General features: G+C 38.4%; 1 protein-coding gene across 2 annotated transcripts in view; it reads left to right on the top strand.

The window, feature by feature from the left end:
• Positions 1-15,806, top strand: part of COPA (coat protein complex I subunit alpha) — a 50,620-nt gene that overhangs the window by 11,357 nt on the left and 23,457 nt on the right. For both annotated transcript variants that reach the window (XM_027095319.1, XM_027095318.1), the window contains exons 7-10: positions 3,945-4,054; positions 5,404-5,503; positions 6,104-6,239; positions 6,922-7,004. In XM_027095319.1, the coding sequence (XP_026951120.1) occupies positions 3,945-4,054; positions 5,404-5,503; positions 6,104-6,239; positions 6,922-7,004 (429 nt within the window). The remainder of the gene's footprint in view (positions 1-3,944; positions 4,055-5,403; positions 5,504-6,103; positions 6,240-6,921; positions 7,005-15,806) is intronic.

Raw genomic sequence — 15,806 nt, 5'->3', positions numbered from 1 at the left:
AGAAGGTGTTAGGTACAGGCACTGTGAGCCTGTGTCCTCTCCTCACTGCTAGTACCAGGGAGCTTACTCTTCACTCCCGCAGTAACCTAGCTATGGCTTTCCATGGTTTTTCACTGTGCACGCATTCAAAGCACCCTCTCTGTCTCAGGATATGGGAGCCTGATGGGGTTGGATCCCAGGTCATGCTGTTCCAGCTGATCAGGGGCAATTACTTAGAATAGCCTTTCCCAACTGGGGATCTGTGGAAGAATTATGTGCTACTCAAACACTTTGAGTGACTGTTTTCTCAGTTCTTCTAAGAATGGTATACAGGTAATGCCATTCTAGATCATAGAGAAGTTCATTTGTTACATGCATAGACTGGTGGTTTGGCCACTGGGGCTTAATTCTTTCATAGTGCATCGGGTTGGAGGGGCCTTATACTGCTCCACTCTTAAGAGTACTGTTTATGCCACCTGATTCTGGCAGAGCAGGTTCCCTGTGGCCTAGCTAAAGCAATTTGGGGCACTTAGGTGAATGGATTCTCTTTGGTCATCATGAAATGCCCAAGGCAAGAAATCCTTTTCTTCGCTTTTGTAGGAAAACATATTTGCATCAGAATCAAAGGCCCTAAAAATCAGAGAAGAGAGGGAGAGGGTCTGACCCCATTGGGTTTATGCTTGCTCTTGAATGTGTGAAGTGCATGGATTACTATATAATAACATTACAATTGCTATACCTAGCATATGTGATACTGAAATTTTATGCTAATGTTACTAATGTTAATTCTCTCTTTACCATTCTAAGTGTTTTTCTGTATTCACGACTCTCTTGATTTCCAGTAACCCTTTAACCAGAGTGGAAGGAGATGCTTTGGTATTTTACCAAGTGGAAGGAGCTTTTGGTTAGACTTACGCATTCTTTCCTTTTCTGGAAGTCAGCATACTCTTTTTAGCAGAGTTATTTTGCCTGGGTTCAAATAAATCTGAACACAGGAAGAGAAATTAGCAGTCAGCTCTGTTAGGAACCAGAGTTAATATTTCCAGTGTTTCCAGGAGGGAAAAAGTTAGTTCTGAGTCAGAGAACAAAACCCCTCAAATTTAGAGGACTGGTGAAAATTCTAATCTTTCTGAGTGACTCTCTTTGAAGGGGGACACTCTCTGAACTAAGTAAATAATAAGAAAACAGAGGTCTTAAAGGAAAACCTGTCTTCTTGATACCCCTCCCATTAGGATTAACCCACAGGGCTTAGCTTAACTTGATCTTTTGTATTAGCCTGGCAAAAAATATTTGCTTAAAAGGGAATATATTTACAACCTAGATTTAAAAGATAGGTTACTTTTTTAGCTTGAGCTTCCAGGTAAACTGACAGTGAAATTATTTTAATGTGCTTATACTTTTGCATGTCAAGCCCATATAATTCAGCCTTAATCTTTGAAATGACTACTAAAAAAGTATTAATTTGCTGCCAAATCCTGTCCTCATCCCTCTCTTTTTACTACTTCCCCTGGTTCCCACTGGGAAGTGTGCGTCAAACTGGTCCATTCTGAGTGTGTCCTCCCCTCCCTCTGGATCTGAGTAGCTGCTGTAGAAATTTTCCATCTGTCGTTCAGTCCTAGTGAGTAGCTTGTCGAAGGCTCAAATATTTCTTCTCTAAGTATCTTCACTGCCTGTCACTATTCATCTCTCTGTTTTTGCTCTTCCCCTTTTCCTGGATCATTACAAGCAAGTGCAACAAAGGCTTCCATTCTGTCATACAGCTTTCCTTTTAATGTGTTTGTTGAAGCTTATTGGAGGTGAAGTTCCTCGCAGCTGTCTGTCTTTGTATCTTCCTTTGAATCTGTTTCCTGCACCAGACTCATTAAAAAGTTGACAGATCCCATTAAAGGGATAAATGAAATAAGTGAAAGGAGACATCCCTATGATGATGTATTTTTGAAACCTTAGGAGAATGAATTTTTTTTAAAGCATTGGTTTTATTTCTTTCTACCTGTTGGCTAAATGCTTATCATGGACAGAGTACAAGATAATTAAAACTGTCATGTCCTTTTAGGCACTTGCTTCTCTAATGCTGATGTTTAGGTGCCATTGTACTAGAAGAGATACATTGTAATTTTAAAACAATGGAGATAAATACAATCATTGAACTTAAGTTTTTGTATTTTCTTACAGGTGCCAAAATTTAGGCTTAAAACTATGTAGGTTTTATTTTAAGTGATAGCTTTTATTTCCCCCCATTACAGATATTTGTCCTTTTTACTTTATAAGTGCCAGGTAGTTTCATCTTCCTCTCCCCCCACCCCCAAATACTCCAAAAGATAGGATTTTAGTCCCAATCCTATTTTCTCTCTGTAAGCTGGTATAATTATCCCTGCTTGCCTACCTCGAAGCGTCGTTACCCAGATCAGCTTTGAAAACACAAAGTGCTTTTCACCTGTAAGGTAGTAGTGTTACCGTAATTTTGGTTCTGACTATAGCACAAAATATCAAATTTTAAAGACAGGTTGTGGTTGAGCCATAAATGTGGGCCCTATACAAATAAGACTCTCCTTATCTTGGTGTCTTTTTTGTTTTGTTTCGTCTGGTTTCTTCCTATCCTTCTATCTATCTATTTATTTTTGGCTGCGTTGGGTCTTTGTTGCTGTGTGTGGGCTTTCTCTAGTTGCAGCAAGTGGGAGCTACTCTTCGTTGCAGTGCACGGGCTTCTCATTGCAGTGGCTTCTCATTGCAGGGCACGGGCTCTAGGCACACGGGCTTCAGTAGTTGTGGCACACGGGCTCAGTAGTTGTGGCACATGGGCTTAGTTGCTCCGCAGCATGTGGGATCCTCCTGGACCAGGGATCAAACCTGTGTCCCCTGCATTGGCAGGCTGATTCTTTTTTTTACTTTTAATTTTCTTTTAACATCTTTATGGAGTATAATTACTTTACAATGTTGTGTTAGTTTCTACTGTATAACAAAGTGAATCTGTTATATGTATACATATAGGCAGACGGATTCTTAACTACTACGCCACCAGGGAAGTCCTTTTCTGTTGTTTTTGAATTATGGGCTGATTTCTCCCTTTAGTCTCCAAAAGTTTTAATAGCAAGATACATATATTCAGATCTATAACCAGTCTTTTGAGCAAGTGTTTAAAGGGATATGACAGTTTTAATAATTTTTGTCCCATGCTCAAGAGTCAAGAAGAAGATATGAGTACACTTTTTGCACAATTTGTAGTTTTACAATATCATCCACCAAATAAGCTGTTTTATATTTGATAGTTTTAGTTTCCTTAACTCCTTTGGAACTTCCTCATGAGTTGCCTAGAAGCTTCTAGTTTGAGAAACACTGAGCTGCGTCCTCCCCAAATGACTTTTCTTTTAAAATTTTTTGAGATGATAGAAGAAAAGTTGCTATAGATTTCATGAAGTTGAAAGTAGAAATTGACTGTTTACCATTTGAGACCAAATTTCAAGAATATTGAAGAATGGAAATGGGTGTTATCTTAAGTAGACAGCTCTTGAGATGAGGTTTGTTGAAGAAATTAGCTATGTCAGAAGTTTGGATTGTCCTCCTCTGGGAAGAAGTCCTAGTAATGGGTCTGTTAAGGGAGGAGAAGAGAAGATAGTGAATGTACTTCACTATTTTGAACAGGTTTTTTTTGTTTGTTTTTTGTTTGTTTGTTTTGGCTGCACCGCACGGCACGTAGGATCTTAGTTCCCCAATCAGGGATTGAACCCGTGCCCCCTGCAGTGGGAACGTGGAGTCTTAACCACTGGACCTCCAGGGAAGTCCCTCGAACGGTTTCAGAAAGAGATAGATAGAAGCTCTTGCATCTTTCTTTAGTCTCTCTAAATTTCTTTTTCCCTTCTTTTTCCTTAATGTTAGTCTATCACTGTACCTTTCTGCATTTCTGTCACTGTGCTCTTTTTGGTAACATTATGTTTACATTTTTCATCCCACTCCTTACCCCTTCAAAGGTCTAAGGAAAAAAAACTTGTCTCCTGGTGCAGTGGAGTCGGATGTGAGAGGAATAACTGGGGTTGATCTGTTTGGAACTACGGATGCAGTGGTGAAGCATGTACTGGAGGTACTTATCTCTCAGGGAAACAGTGACAATGTGCCGTTCATTTATTCATTCCTTCAACAAAGACTTATGCAGGGTTTACTGAGTGCCAGGCACTATTTGAGGCACTGAAAATAGAATAGTGGGTGAGCCAACAGAGAAATGAAGCTTATGTGCTACCTGAGGGAGAGTCATGTTACCTTGTAAACATGAAAGCTGGCATAAGCTCCATCACCATCCCAAAGCAGAGCCCATTGTCAAGCCTCTTGAAGGGGAAGGGGAGGATAGTTCATCAAAGTTATTGAGAACCAACCATGTGTAAATAACTTGCATGCATGGTGGGAAAATAGAAAAGCATAAGGGAAACAAACTAGATTTTAAAAAATAATCCTTACAGCGATCTACTGGTAGAGATATTATTAACCTCATTTTGCAGATGAAAAAATTGAGATTTACGGAAATTAAGTGGTTTACCAAAGTCTACACAAGTCTACTAAGTTGAAGAACTAGGCTTTGAACTTGGATCTATCTGACTCCAAACCAAGCTGCTTTTCACCGCAGAATGGTACCTCTCAAAAATACTGCTAATTCGAAACTACCTTATCTGTGATTCTGTTATGATACAGAGTATAAACTTACAAATAGGGTAAAAGATATCTTAAAATCAGCAGTTCTTAAACTTTTTGGTCTGAGGACCTTTTTATACACTTAAAAGTTATTTAGGACCCCGGAGAGTTTTTGTTTATGTGCATATCTCAATTTTTATCATATTTGAAATTAAAACCAAGAACTCTTAAAACATGGACTATATAAGGATAAAGTCTTTTAGCCACCAAAGCAGTGACATCATCACATGTCATGTAACCTCTGGAAAACTCTGCAGTCATGAGAGAATAAGAGTGAAAGGGGCAAATAATGTTTTGGTGTTATTACGAAAATCGTTTTAGACCTTGCAGATTTCCTGAAAGGTTCTTGGAGCTCATCTAAGAGTTTCTTGAGCACACTTTGAGAATTTCTTCATTAAGTTATAAAATTGGCTTTATTCTTGAGATGCTAATAACTAGTTGGAGAAATAAAATATAAGTAGACAAGTAACAAAACAAGGTAGCATATCCCAAATGCAAATGAAGCTGAATTTGGGAGTAGAAGGATTTGGGAATTCCCATGAGAATTTGGGAATAATATTAGATAGATTGATATAGTAATTCTCATGGTCAGATCTTAGAGCAGCAGTCCCTTGAGTCTTTTCACATGAAGAGTAAAAATCAGAGACATCGTTTATAACCACTAGCATGGTCCATTGGTTTGCTTTGAGTAACAGATATAAAGAAGAACGACTTTTTTAGTTTAGAAGAACCACCTTTTTTGTACAGGGTCATGATCGTGGAGTTAACTGGGCTGCCTTCCACCCCACTATGCCCCTCATTGTATCTGGGGCAGATGACCGTCAAGTGAAGATCTGGCGCATGAACGGTGAGTGAACCAGTGACAGTATCACCATACCTAAAATATTGGCTGCTGGCCAGCAAGGTGAAGTAGCCAGGTTTTCCAGACTTAGTGACCCATTTTCCTACCTTAGGTTGTTAAGCTAATCCTGGGAGCATGACAATTGCCTTATTCCCTTTTTTTCCTTTGATGGCATCCTGATTTTGAGGAGTGTGAACATAATTAAAAATAAGAATTCATTTATTCAACAAATATTTATTGAGTACCTACTTTGTACTAACCATTGTTCAGGGTTCTGAAGATAACAGTGATGACTGAACCAGATAACATTCCTGCCCCATGAAGAGTCCATTTATTCTATAGTGGCAGCTAGTGACAGAGCAGGGTAAGGAGATAAAGAATGACAGAGAAGAGGTGTTATAATTGATAAGAGGGTGAGAATGAAATAACAAAGAAATATGTAAAGATTCAGAGTCTTAAATGAAGAAAATTGCCCTATTAGAAAGGAGTTGGTAACTTAACATTTTGTAGTAATACCTAGCATTTGGTTAGAGGATGTCATAATTTGAAATCCCAAACTTAAAGTAGTAGGGAGTTGTAGTGACCTAATTCTTCTTTGTCCTTCAGAATCAAAGGCATGGGAAGTTGATACCTGCCGGGGCCATTACAACAATGTATCTTGTGCTGTCTTCCACCCTCGCCAAGAGTTGATCCTCAGCAATTCTGAAGACAAGAGTATCAGAGTCTGGGACATGTCTAAGCGGTAAGGGGGTTACAATGGTGTGTGACCAAACCCAGGGGAAAGCTCCTTTCTCTCTCTTACTCTCTCTTTTTAAAAATTAGATTAGAATACTTTTTGTTTCTCATCATCCTCAGCATGTAGAAAAATCAAATAACATATTATGAAAACGTGAAGGGACCTAGTGTTAGCCAACATTTACAAATCTTCCATGAAATAGAAATTTCTGTGTATGTTCTTTTTCTCCTCTAAATTTAAGCAGGTTCTTCTGTAGCTACAGAAATAAGAAATATTAAATGAAAACAGTACAGTAGAAAATTATGATGAGTGGGGCGAGTTGTAATACCAAAATAGTAGAGTCAGTTTGAAGTCCTCTTTTGTTTTTTTTTTTGTTTTTTTTTTTTCTTTGGTCATGCTGCACGTGGCATGTGGGATCTTAATTCCCAGACCAGGAATCAAACCCAAATCCCCTGCACTGGAAGTTTGGAATCTTAACCACCGGACCACCAGGGAAGTCCCTGAAGTCCTCTTTCTGTTCCTTGGTAGAATTTATCATGACTGTCTTTATTTAGAATATGCAGTTCACTGTCCTTGATTTAGCTTTTTAATCAAGTGTGCTGGCCTACCACTTAATACTCTTGTATGTGATAGGCTGAAGTTTCCTTGGAAATTAATATTTTTCTTTGTGTACCTTTTACTTTCCTAGGACTGGGGTTCAGACCTTCCGCAGGGACCATGATCGTTTCTGGGTCCTAGCTGCCCACCCTAACCTTAACCTCTTTGCAGCAGGTAAAGGCCATTTCTTCTTTTTTCCTTTGGTTCAAAGTTTATAAGACTTGAGAGTGATTCTCCATTAGCTTTGTCTCCAGCAAGTACATAGTAGGATGACAAGGAAAAATAGAAGTCTCAGAGCCACCTAGTTGAAACTTTTCTCCTTTTTAACTCCCTTACCTTCTTGGTATAGTGTTCTTTATCCACCAAAATTCATTTAATAATAAAGCCCATTCTCTCCCTTTTTTTTTTTCTTTTGGCCATGCCGCATGGCTTGTGGGATCTTAGTTCCCCAGCCAGGGATTGAACCTGGGCCCTTGGCGGTGAGAGCACTGAGTCCTAACCACTGGACCTCCAGGGAATTCACCTAAAGCCCATTCTCTTTGATTAATTCCTAGGAGACTTAGAGGCTAATACTGGACACTTGAGGTTCCTAGACTGAGGAGCTAGAAGCTGAGTTTTATTCATTCGTTTAGCAAATACATACTGAGTATCAGCCCTAGTCTGGGTGCTGGTATTCTAGCAGTGCATAAAACAATGTCTCTTACTTTATAGAACTTAATTTTGAGTTATAATTAACTTAAAATATTTTATTAGTTTCACAACATAGTGATTTGATTTTTTTTTTCTTAATTTTATTTTTTTGTCTTTGGCTGTGTTGGGTCTTCGTTGCTGCACACAGGCTTTCTCTAGTTGCGACAAGTGGGGGCTGCTCTTCATCGTGGTGTGTGGGCTTCTCATTGCAGTGGCATCTCTTGTCGCGGAGCACAGGCTGTAGGCGCATGGACTTCAATAGTTGTGGCTAACGGACTCTAGAGTACGGGCTCAGTAGTTGGGGCTCACGGGCTTAGTTGCTCCACGATATGTGGGATCTTCCCGGACCAGGGCTCGAACCCGTGTCCCCTGCATTGGCAGGCAGATTCTTAACACTGTGCCACCAGGAAAGCCTGATTTGATATTTTTATACATAATGATCACTACAATAAGACCAGGCCGCAACGGTGAGAGGCCTGCGTACCACCAAAAAAAAAAAAAGTCTGTTTCTATTTTGTTTTGTTTGTACATTTGTTTTTGTGTTTTTTTGGTGGTACGCGGGCCTCTCACCGTTGTGGCCTCTCCCATTGCAGAGCACAGGCTCCGGACGCGCAGGCTCAGCGGCCATGGCTCATGGGCCCAGCCGCTCTGCGGCATGTGGGATCTTCCCGGACCGGGGCATGAACCCATGTCCCCTGCATCAGCAGGCGGACTCTCAACCACTGCGCCACCAGGGAAGCCCTGTATATTTGTTTTTCAAATTCCACATATAAGTGAAATCATACAGTAATTATTTTTCTCTGACTTATTTTGCTTAGCATAATACCCTCCATGTCCATCCATGCTGTTGCAAATGCAAGATTTCATTCTTTTTTATGGCTGAGTAATATTTCATTGTATATGTATACCACATCTTCTCTATCCATTCATCTATTGATGGACACTTAGGTTACTTCCATATCTTGGCTGTTGTAAGTAGTGCTTCAAAGAACATTGGGGTACATATATCTTTTTTTTTTTTTTTTTTTGTGGTATGCGGGCCTCTCACTGTTGTGGCCTCTCCCGTTGTAGAGCACAGGCTCCCGACGCGCAGGCTCAGCGGCCATGGCTCACGGGCCTAGCTGCACCGTGGCATGTGGGATCTTCCCAGACCGGGGCACGAACCCGTGTCCCCTGCATCGGCAGGCGGACTCTCAACCACGGCACCACCAGGGAAGCCCCATATGTCTTTTTGAATTAGTGTTTTTGTTTTCTTTTGATAAATACCCAGGAGTGGAATTGCTGGATCATATATGGTAGTTCTATTTTTAATTTTTTTGAAGAACCTCCATATTGTTCTCCATAGTGGCTACAACAATTTAAATTCCCACTAACGGTGCACAAGGGTTCCCTTTTCTCCAAAGCCATGTCAACACTTGTTTCTTGTCTTTTTTTTTTGTGGTACGTGGGCCTCTCACTGTTGTGGCCTCTCCCGTTGCAGAGCGCAGGCTCAGCAGCCATGGCTCAGGGGCCCAGCCGCTCCGCGGCATGTGGGATCTTCCCGGACCAGGGCACGAACCCGTGTCCCCTGCATCGGCAGGCGGACTCTCAACCACTGCGCCACCAGGGAAGCCCTGTTTCTTGTCTTTTTGATAATAGCCATTCTGTTAGATGTGAGGTGGTATCTCATGGTTTTGATTTGCATTACTCTGATGATTAGTGATGAGAACCTTTTCATGTGCCTGTTGGCTATCTATATGTCTTCTTTGAAAAAATATCTATTCAGGTATTCTGCTTATTTTTAAATTGGCTTATTTGATTTTTGATATTGAGTTATATGAGTTCTTTATGATTGTTTTTTTTTTTTTTGGCCACACCACACTGCATGTGGGATCTTAGTTCTCTGACCAGGGATCGAACCTGGGCCCCCTGCAGTGGAAGTGTGGAGTCTTAACCACTGGACTGCCAGAGAAGTCCCAGTTGTATGAGTTCTTCACATTTTGGATATCAACCCCTTATCAGATATATTGTTTGCAAATATCTTCTCTCATTCAATAGGTTGCCTTTTTGTTTTGTTGGTGGTTTCCTTTGCTGTACAAAAGCTTTTTAGTTTGATGTAGTCCCATGTGTTTATTTTCGTTTCCTTTGCCTGAGGAGACATATCCAAAAAAATATTGCTAAGACTGATGTCAAAGAGGTTACTGCCTACACTTTCTTCTAGGAGTTTTATGGTTTTAGGTCTTACATTTAAGTCTTTAATCCATTTTGCATTTATTTTTGTACATGGTTTAAGAAAGTGGTTCAGTTTGATTCTTTTATATGTAGCTATCCAGTTTTCCCAGCACCATTTATTGAAGAGACTGCCTTTTCCCTATTGTATATTTTTGCCTCTTTTGTCATAGATTAATTGACCATGTGAGTATGAATTTATTTCTGGGCTCTCTCTCCTGTTCTATTGATCTATGTGTCTGTTTTCGTGCCAGTATCGTACTGTTTTGATTACTATAGATTTCTAATATAGTTTCCAGTCTGGGAGCATGATACCTCCAGTTTTGTTCTTCTTTCTAAAGAATGCCATGGTGATTTGACAACTTTTGTGGTTCCATACAAATCTTAGGAGTATTTGTCTCGTTCTATGAAAAATACCATTGGTATTTTGATAGGGATTGCACTGAATCTGTAGGTTGCTTTGGGTAATATGGACATTTTAACAATATTGATTCTTCCAATCCATGAGCATGGTATATCTTTCCATTTATTTGTGTCATCTTCAACTTCTTTCATCAGTGTCTTATAGTTTTCAGAATACAGGTCTTTTACCTCCTTGGTTAAATTTATTCCTAGGTTTTTTATTCTTTTTTGATGCAATTGTAAATGGGATTTTTTTCTTCATTTCTCTTTCTGATATTCCAACAGATTTCTGTATATTAATTTTGTTTCCTCCAATTTTACTGAATTAATTTATTAGTTCTAATAGTTTTTTTGTGGAATCTTTTGGGCTTTCTATATAGTATTGTCATCTGCAAATAGTGACAGTTTTATTTCTTCCTTTGCAATTTAGATACCTTTTCATTTTCTTGCCTAATTACTGTGGCTAGGACTTCCAATACTATGTTGAATAGAAGTGACGAAAGTGGGTATCATTTTCTTTTTCCTGATCCTAGTGGAAAAACTTTCAGCTTTTCACCATTGAGTATGATGTTAGCTGTGTGTTTGTCACGCAGGGCCTTTATTATGTTGAGGTATTTTCCCTCTATACCCACTTTGCTGAGAGTTTTTATCATAAATGGATGTTAAATTTTGTCAAATGCTTTTTCTACATCTATCGACATGATCATATGATTTTTACCCTTCATTTTGTTAATGTGGTGTATCACATTGATTTATGGATGTTAAACCATCCTTGCATCCCTGGAATGAATTGTGCTTGACCATGGTGTATTATCCTTTTAATGTATCATTGTACTTGGTTTGCTAATATTTTGTTAAGGATTTTTGCATCTATGCTTATCAGGGATATTGGCCTATAATTTTTGGTTTCTTACGATCTTTGCCTGGTTTTGGTATCAAGGTAGTGCTGTCCTCATTAAATGAGTTTGGAAGTGTTTTTTCCTCTTCAATTTTTGGAATAATTCAAAAAGGATAGATATTAACTCTTCTTTAAATGTTGATAGAATTTACCTTTGAAGCCATCTGGACCTGGAGTTTTGTTCTTTGGGAGTTTGTTGATTACTGATTCAGTTTTGTTAGTAATTGATCTATTCAGGTTTTCTGTTTCTACATGACTCAGTCTTGGAAGATTGTATGTTTCTAGGAATTTATCCATTTAGGTTGTCTAATTTGTTGGCATATCATTGTTTGTAGTATTCTCTTACAATCAGTCCTTTGTATATCTGTGCTGTCAGTTGTTATTTCTCCTCTTTCATTTCTGATTTTATTAGAGCTCTCTTTTTTTTTTTAATGAGTCTGGCTAAAAGTTTGTAGATTTTATCTTTCAAAGAACCAACTCTTAGTTTCATTGTACTTTCTATTGTTTTTTTAGTCTCTATTTCATTTATTTCTGCTCTAATCTTTATCATTTCTTCCTTATACTCACTGAGCTTTGCTTGTTCTTCATTTTTTCTTTTTTTTTTTTTTAATGCGGTACACGGGCCTCTCACTGTTGTGGCCTCTCCCGTTGTGGAGCACAGGCTCCGGACGCGCAGGCTCAGCGGCCATGGCTCACGGGCCCAGCTGCTCCACGGCATGTGGGATCTTCCCGGACCAGGGCACGAACCCGTGTCCCCTGCATCGGCAGGCGGACTCTCAACCACTGCACCACCAGGGAAGCCCTGTTTTTTTTTTAAATCTACTTTTAGATTGCTTGAGATTTTTCTTGTTTCTTGGGGTAGGGCTGTATCACTATGAACTTCCTCTTAGAACTGCTTTTGCTATGTCCCATAGATGTGTTTCCATTTTCATTTGTCTTCAGGTATTTTTGATTTCCTCTTTGATTTCTTTGTTGACTCATTTGTTGTTTAGTAGCATGTTGTTTAGTCTCCACATGTTTGTGTTTTTTCTAGTTTTCTTGTAGTTGATTTCTAGTTTCATACTGTTTTGGTGAAAAAAGCACTTGAAATTATTTCAGTCTTAAATTTATCAAGCCATGTTTTGTAGCCTAGCATGAGATCTGTCCTGGAGTATGTTCAATATGCACTTGAAAATAATGTATTTTGCTGCTTTTGGATGGACTGTTCTCTCTCTATTAATTCTATCTGGTCTAATGTGTCATTTAAGGCCAGTGTTTCCTTGTTGATATGATCTGTCCATTGATGTAAGTAGGGTGTAATGTCCCCTAGTATTATTGTGTTATTGTCAATTTTTCCCTTTATTTCTATTAATATTTGCTTTATATATTTAGGTACTCCTATGTTGGGTGTATAAATGTTTGCAAATGTTATATTCTCTTGTTGGATTGACCCCTTTATCATTATGTAATGCCCTTCTTTGCCTTTTGATATGATCTTTGTTTTAAAGTTTATTTTGTCTGATATGAGTAATGTCCTAGCTTTCTTTTCTTTCACATTTGCATGAAATATCTTTTTCCATCCCTTCACTTTCAGTCTATGTGTATCTTTAGATCTGACTTGAGTCTCTTGTAGGCAGCATATAGATAGGTCTTATTTTTTTTATCCATTCAGCCACTGTAAGTCTTTTGGTTGGTGCATTTAGTCCATTTACCTTTAAAGTAATTTTTGATAGGTATGTGCTTTTTGACATTTTGTTAATTTTTTTCTGGTTGTTTTTGTAGTTCTTCTCTGTTCTTGTCTTGTTCTCTTGGTTTCTTCCCTTGTGGTTTGATGGATTCCTTTAGTGTTACATTTGGATTTGTTTCTCTTTATTTGTTGTCTATCCATTGTAAGTTTTTGTTTGTGGTTCCCATGAATTTCATAAATATTGAACTGTGTATATATATTTGTCTATTTTAAGCTGATAGTCACTTAAGTTCAAAGGCATTGTAAAAGCACTACATTTTTACATGTACCCCATTTTATGTATTTTATTTCATAGTTTATATCTCTATTTTGTGTATACCTTAACTATTTTTTGTAATTATAGTTGATTATACTGCACTTGACCCTTTAACAACATGGAAGTTAGGGACACTGACCCTCTGTACAGTCTAAAATGTGCATATAAGTTTACAGTTGACTCTCTGTACCTGTGGTTCCATATCTGCAGATTCAACCAGCAGTGGACTGTGTAGTATTATTGTACATATTTAGTGAAAGAGAACTGTAAGTGGACCAGTGCAGTTAAGATCCATGTTGTTTAAGGGTCAACTGTTCTCTGGTCTTTTAACTTTCATACTAGCTTTTTAAGTGGCTGATCCACTGCCTTTACTATGTATTTGCTTTTATCAGTGAGATTTTTCCTTTGATGTATTTTCTTTTTTTTTTTTATCTTTTAAAATTTTTTTTAAATTTATTTTTTGCTGTGTTGAGTCTTCATTGCTGCACATGGGCTTTCTCTAGTTGCGGTGAGTGGGGGCTACTCTTCGTTGCGGTACACGGGCTGCTCATTTCGGTGGCTTCTCGTTGTGAAGCATGGGCTCTAGGTGTGCGGGCTTCAGTAGTTGTGGCACATGGGCTCAGTGATTGTGGCTCGCTGGCTCTAGAGCGTGGGCTCAGTAGTTGTGGCACACGGGCTTAGTTGCTCTGCAGCATGTGGGATCTTCCTGGACCAGGGCTTGAACCCATGTCCCCTGCATTGGCAGGCGGATTCTTAACCACTGCACTACCAGGGAAGTCCCTCATATATTTTCTTATTTCTAGTTGTTGCCTTTTCTTTTCTGCTTAAAGGAGACCTTGACATTTCATGTAAGGCTGGTTTAGTAGTGAACTCTTTTAGTTTATGCTTGTCAGAGAGACTCTTTCTCCTTCAATTCTGAATGATAACCTTGCTGGATAGATGCTAAGTGGTAAGTCTTTTCCTCTCAGCATTTTAATGTATCCTGCCATTCCTTTCTGACCTGTAAAGTTTCTGCTGAAAAATCAGCTGAGAGTCTTATGGGGTTTTCCTTGTATGTGATTAGTTGTTTTTCTCTTGCTGCCTTTAACACATTATTGACCAGAGATGTATTAATACATCTTCCGTTACCTGAATGTTATTGACTGGAGACGTATCAATACGTTTTTAGAGAGTGATACAATTAACATCCCCATGCAAAGTTGTTAGAGCTTAAAATTGATCAAGCGTTCATTATACAACTTGTCGATACCATTTGCATTTTGCTCCATTAGGTTTTTGTTCCAACCTTGTGTATATTATAAACACAAGTTTGTTACCATAAAATTTTCAAAAATGATGCATCGCAAGATTTTGAGTGAAGAAGAATTTTTCGGTGAATTTTACGCAGATACTTTCTCTGATTGTCCAAGTGACATATATACTAGTGTCTCAGAAGATGATGGTTCTTCAGAATATAGTTCTGATTCAGACAGTGTGAATGTTAGACCAACAAAAAGACAAAAAAACTTAGTGATTGATTCTGATATGGAAAGTGAAAATGAAACTCATGGTGCTGGAGAATGCTCCCTTGCTTCTGCAGAAGAGTGGATTGCAGACAACATTTCATAAAAATTAGAAGACTTTACAGGTGTGTCAGGTGTAACTATTGAATGTAATAATTTGCAAAGTGTTAGTGAAATAACAGAATTAATTTTTGGTAACAACTTTTTTGAGTTGGTTGCTTCTCAAACAAACTGATATCACCAACAGAATGAAAAAGCATATAAAAAGTATGATAAGGCTTTAAAATGGACTGATGTAACCAATAGTGACATGAAGAAGTTTCTTGGATTAATAATTTTTTAAGAGGTATGAAGCTTCCTTTATTTATTTTTTGAATTTTATTTTATTTTATTTCTTTATACAGCTGGTTCTTATTAGTTATATATTTTATACATATTAGTGTATATATGTCAATCCCAATCTCCCAATTCATCCCACCACCGCTCCATCCAGCCACTTTCCCCCATTGGTGTCCATACGTTTGTTCTCTACATCTGTGTCTCTATTTCTGCCTTGCAAACCGGTTCATCTGTACTATTTTTCTAGATTCCACATATATGCGTTCATGTATGATATTTTTCTCCTTCTGACCTATTTCACTCTGTATGACAGTCTCTAGGTCCATCCACGTCTCTACAAATGACCCAATTTCATTCCTTTTTATGGCTGAGTAATATTCCATTGTGTATATGTACCACATCTTCTTTATCCACTCGTCTGTCAATGGGCGTTTAGGTTGCTTCCATGGATTAATAATTTTGATGGGACAAATAAGAAAGTCATACTGGAAAGAATATTGGCCGACTGATCCCTTACTTGAAACACCTATCTTGCCAAAGATTATGACGAGAAGAAGGTTCGAAAAAATAATGATGTTTCTTCACTTTAACAATAACTCAGAAACTCCACTTCCTGCAGACAGAGGTTCAAAAGTTAAACCTCTTTTGGATTATTTTCTACAAAAATTTCCATCGATCTGTATACCCAAACAAGAGCTATCGCTTGATGAGGCAGTGATAAAGTGGAGAGCACGACTCAGATTCAAAACCTATAATCCCAGAAAACTTACAAAATAAGTTTGGTCAGGATGGTTAACAAAAGTGAAACTGGGTATATATGCAACCTTGAGATTTACATGGGTGAAGGATAGAAACTACAAGAAACAATCTTATAACAGCCTTATCTTGGTTCGTGGCACCGTATTTACCAAGACAATTGTTACAACAGTGTGTCCACATCTGAAATATTGTTGAA

This window comes from Aethalodelphis obliquidens, unplaced genomic scaffold, assembly GCF_003676395.1.
Source record: "Aethalodelphis obliquidens isolate GAN/ISIS:26980383/991018 unplaced genomic scaffold, ASM367639v1 scaffold90, whole genome shotgun sequence".
Taxonomy (NCBI): Eukaryota; Metazoa; Chordata; class Mammalia; order Artiodactyla; family Delphinidae; genus Aethalodelphis; species Aethalodelphis obliquidens.
This window is presented reverse-complemented; position numbering and strand designations above follow the sequence as displayed.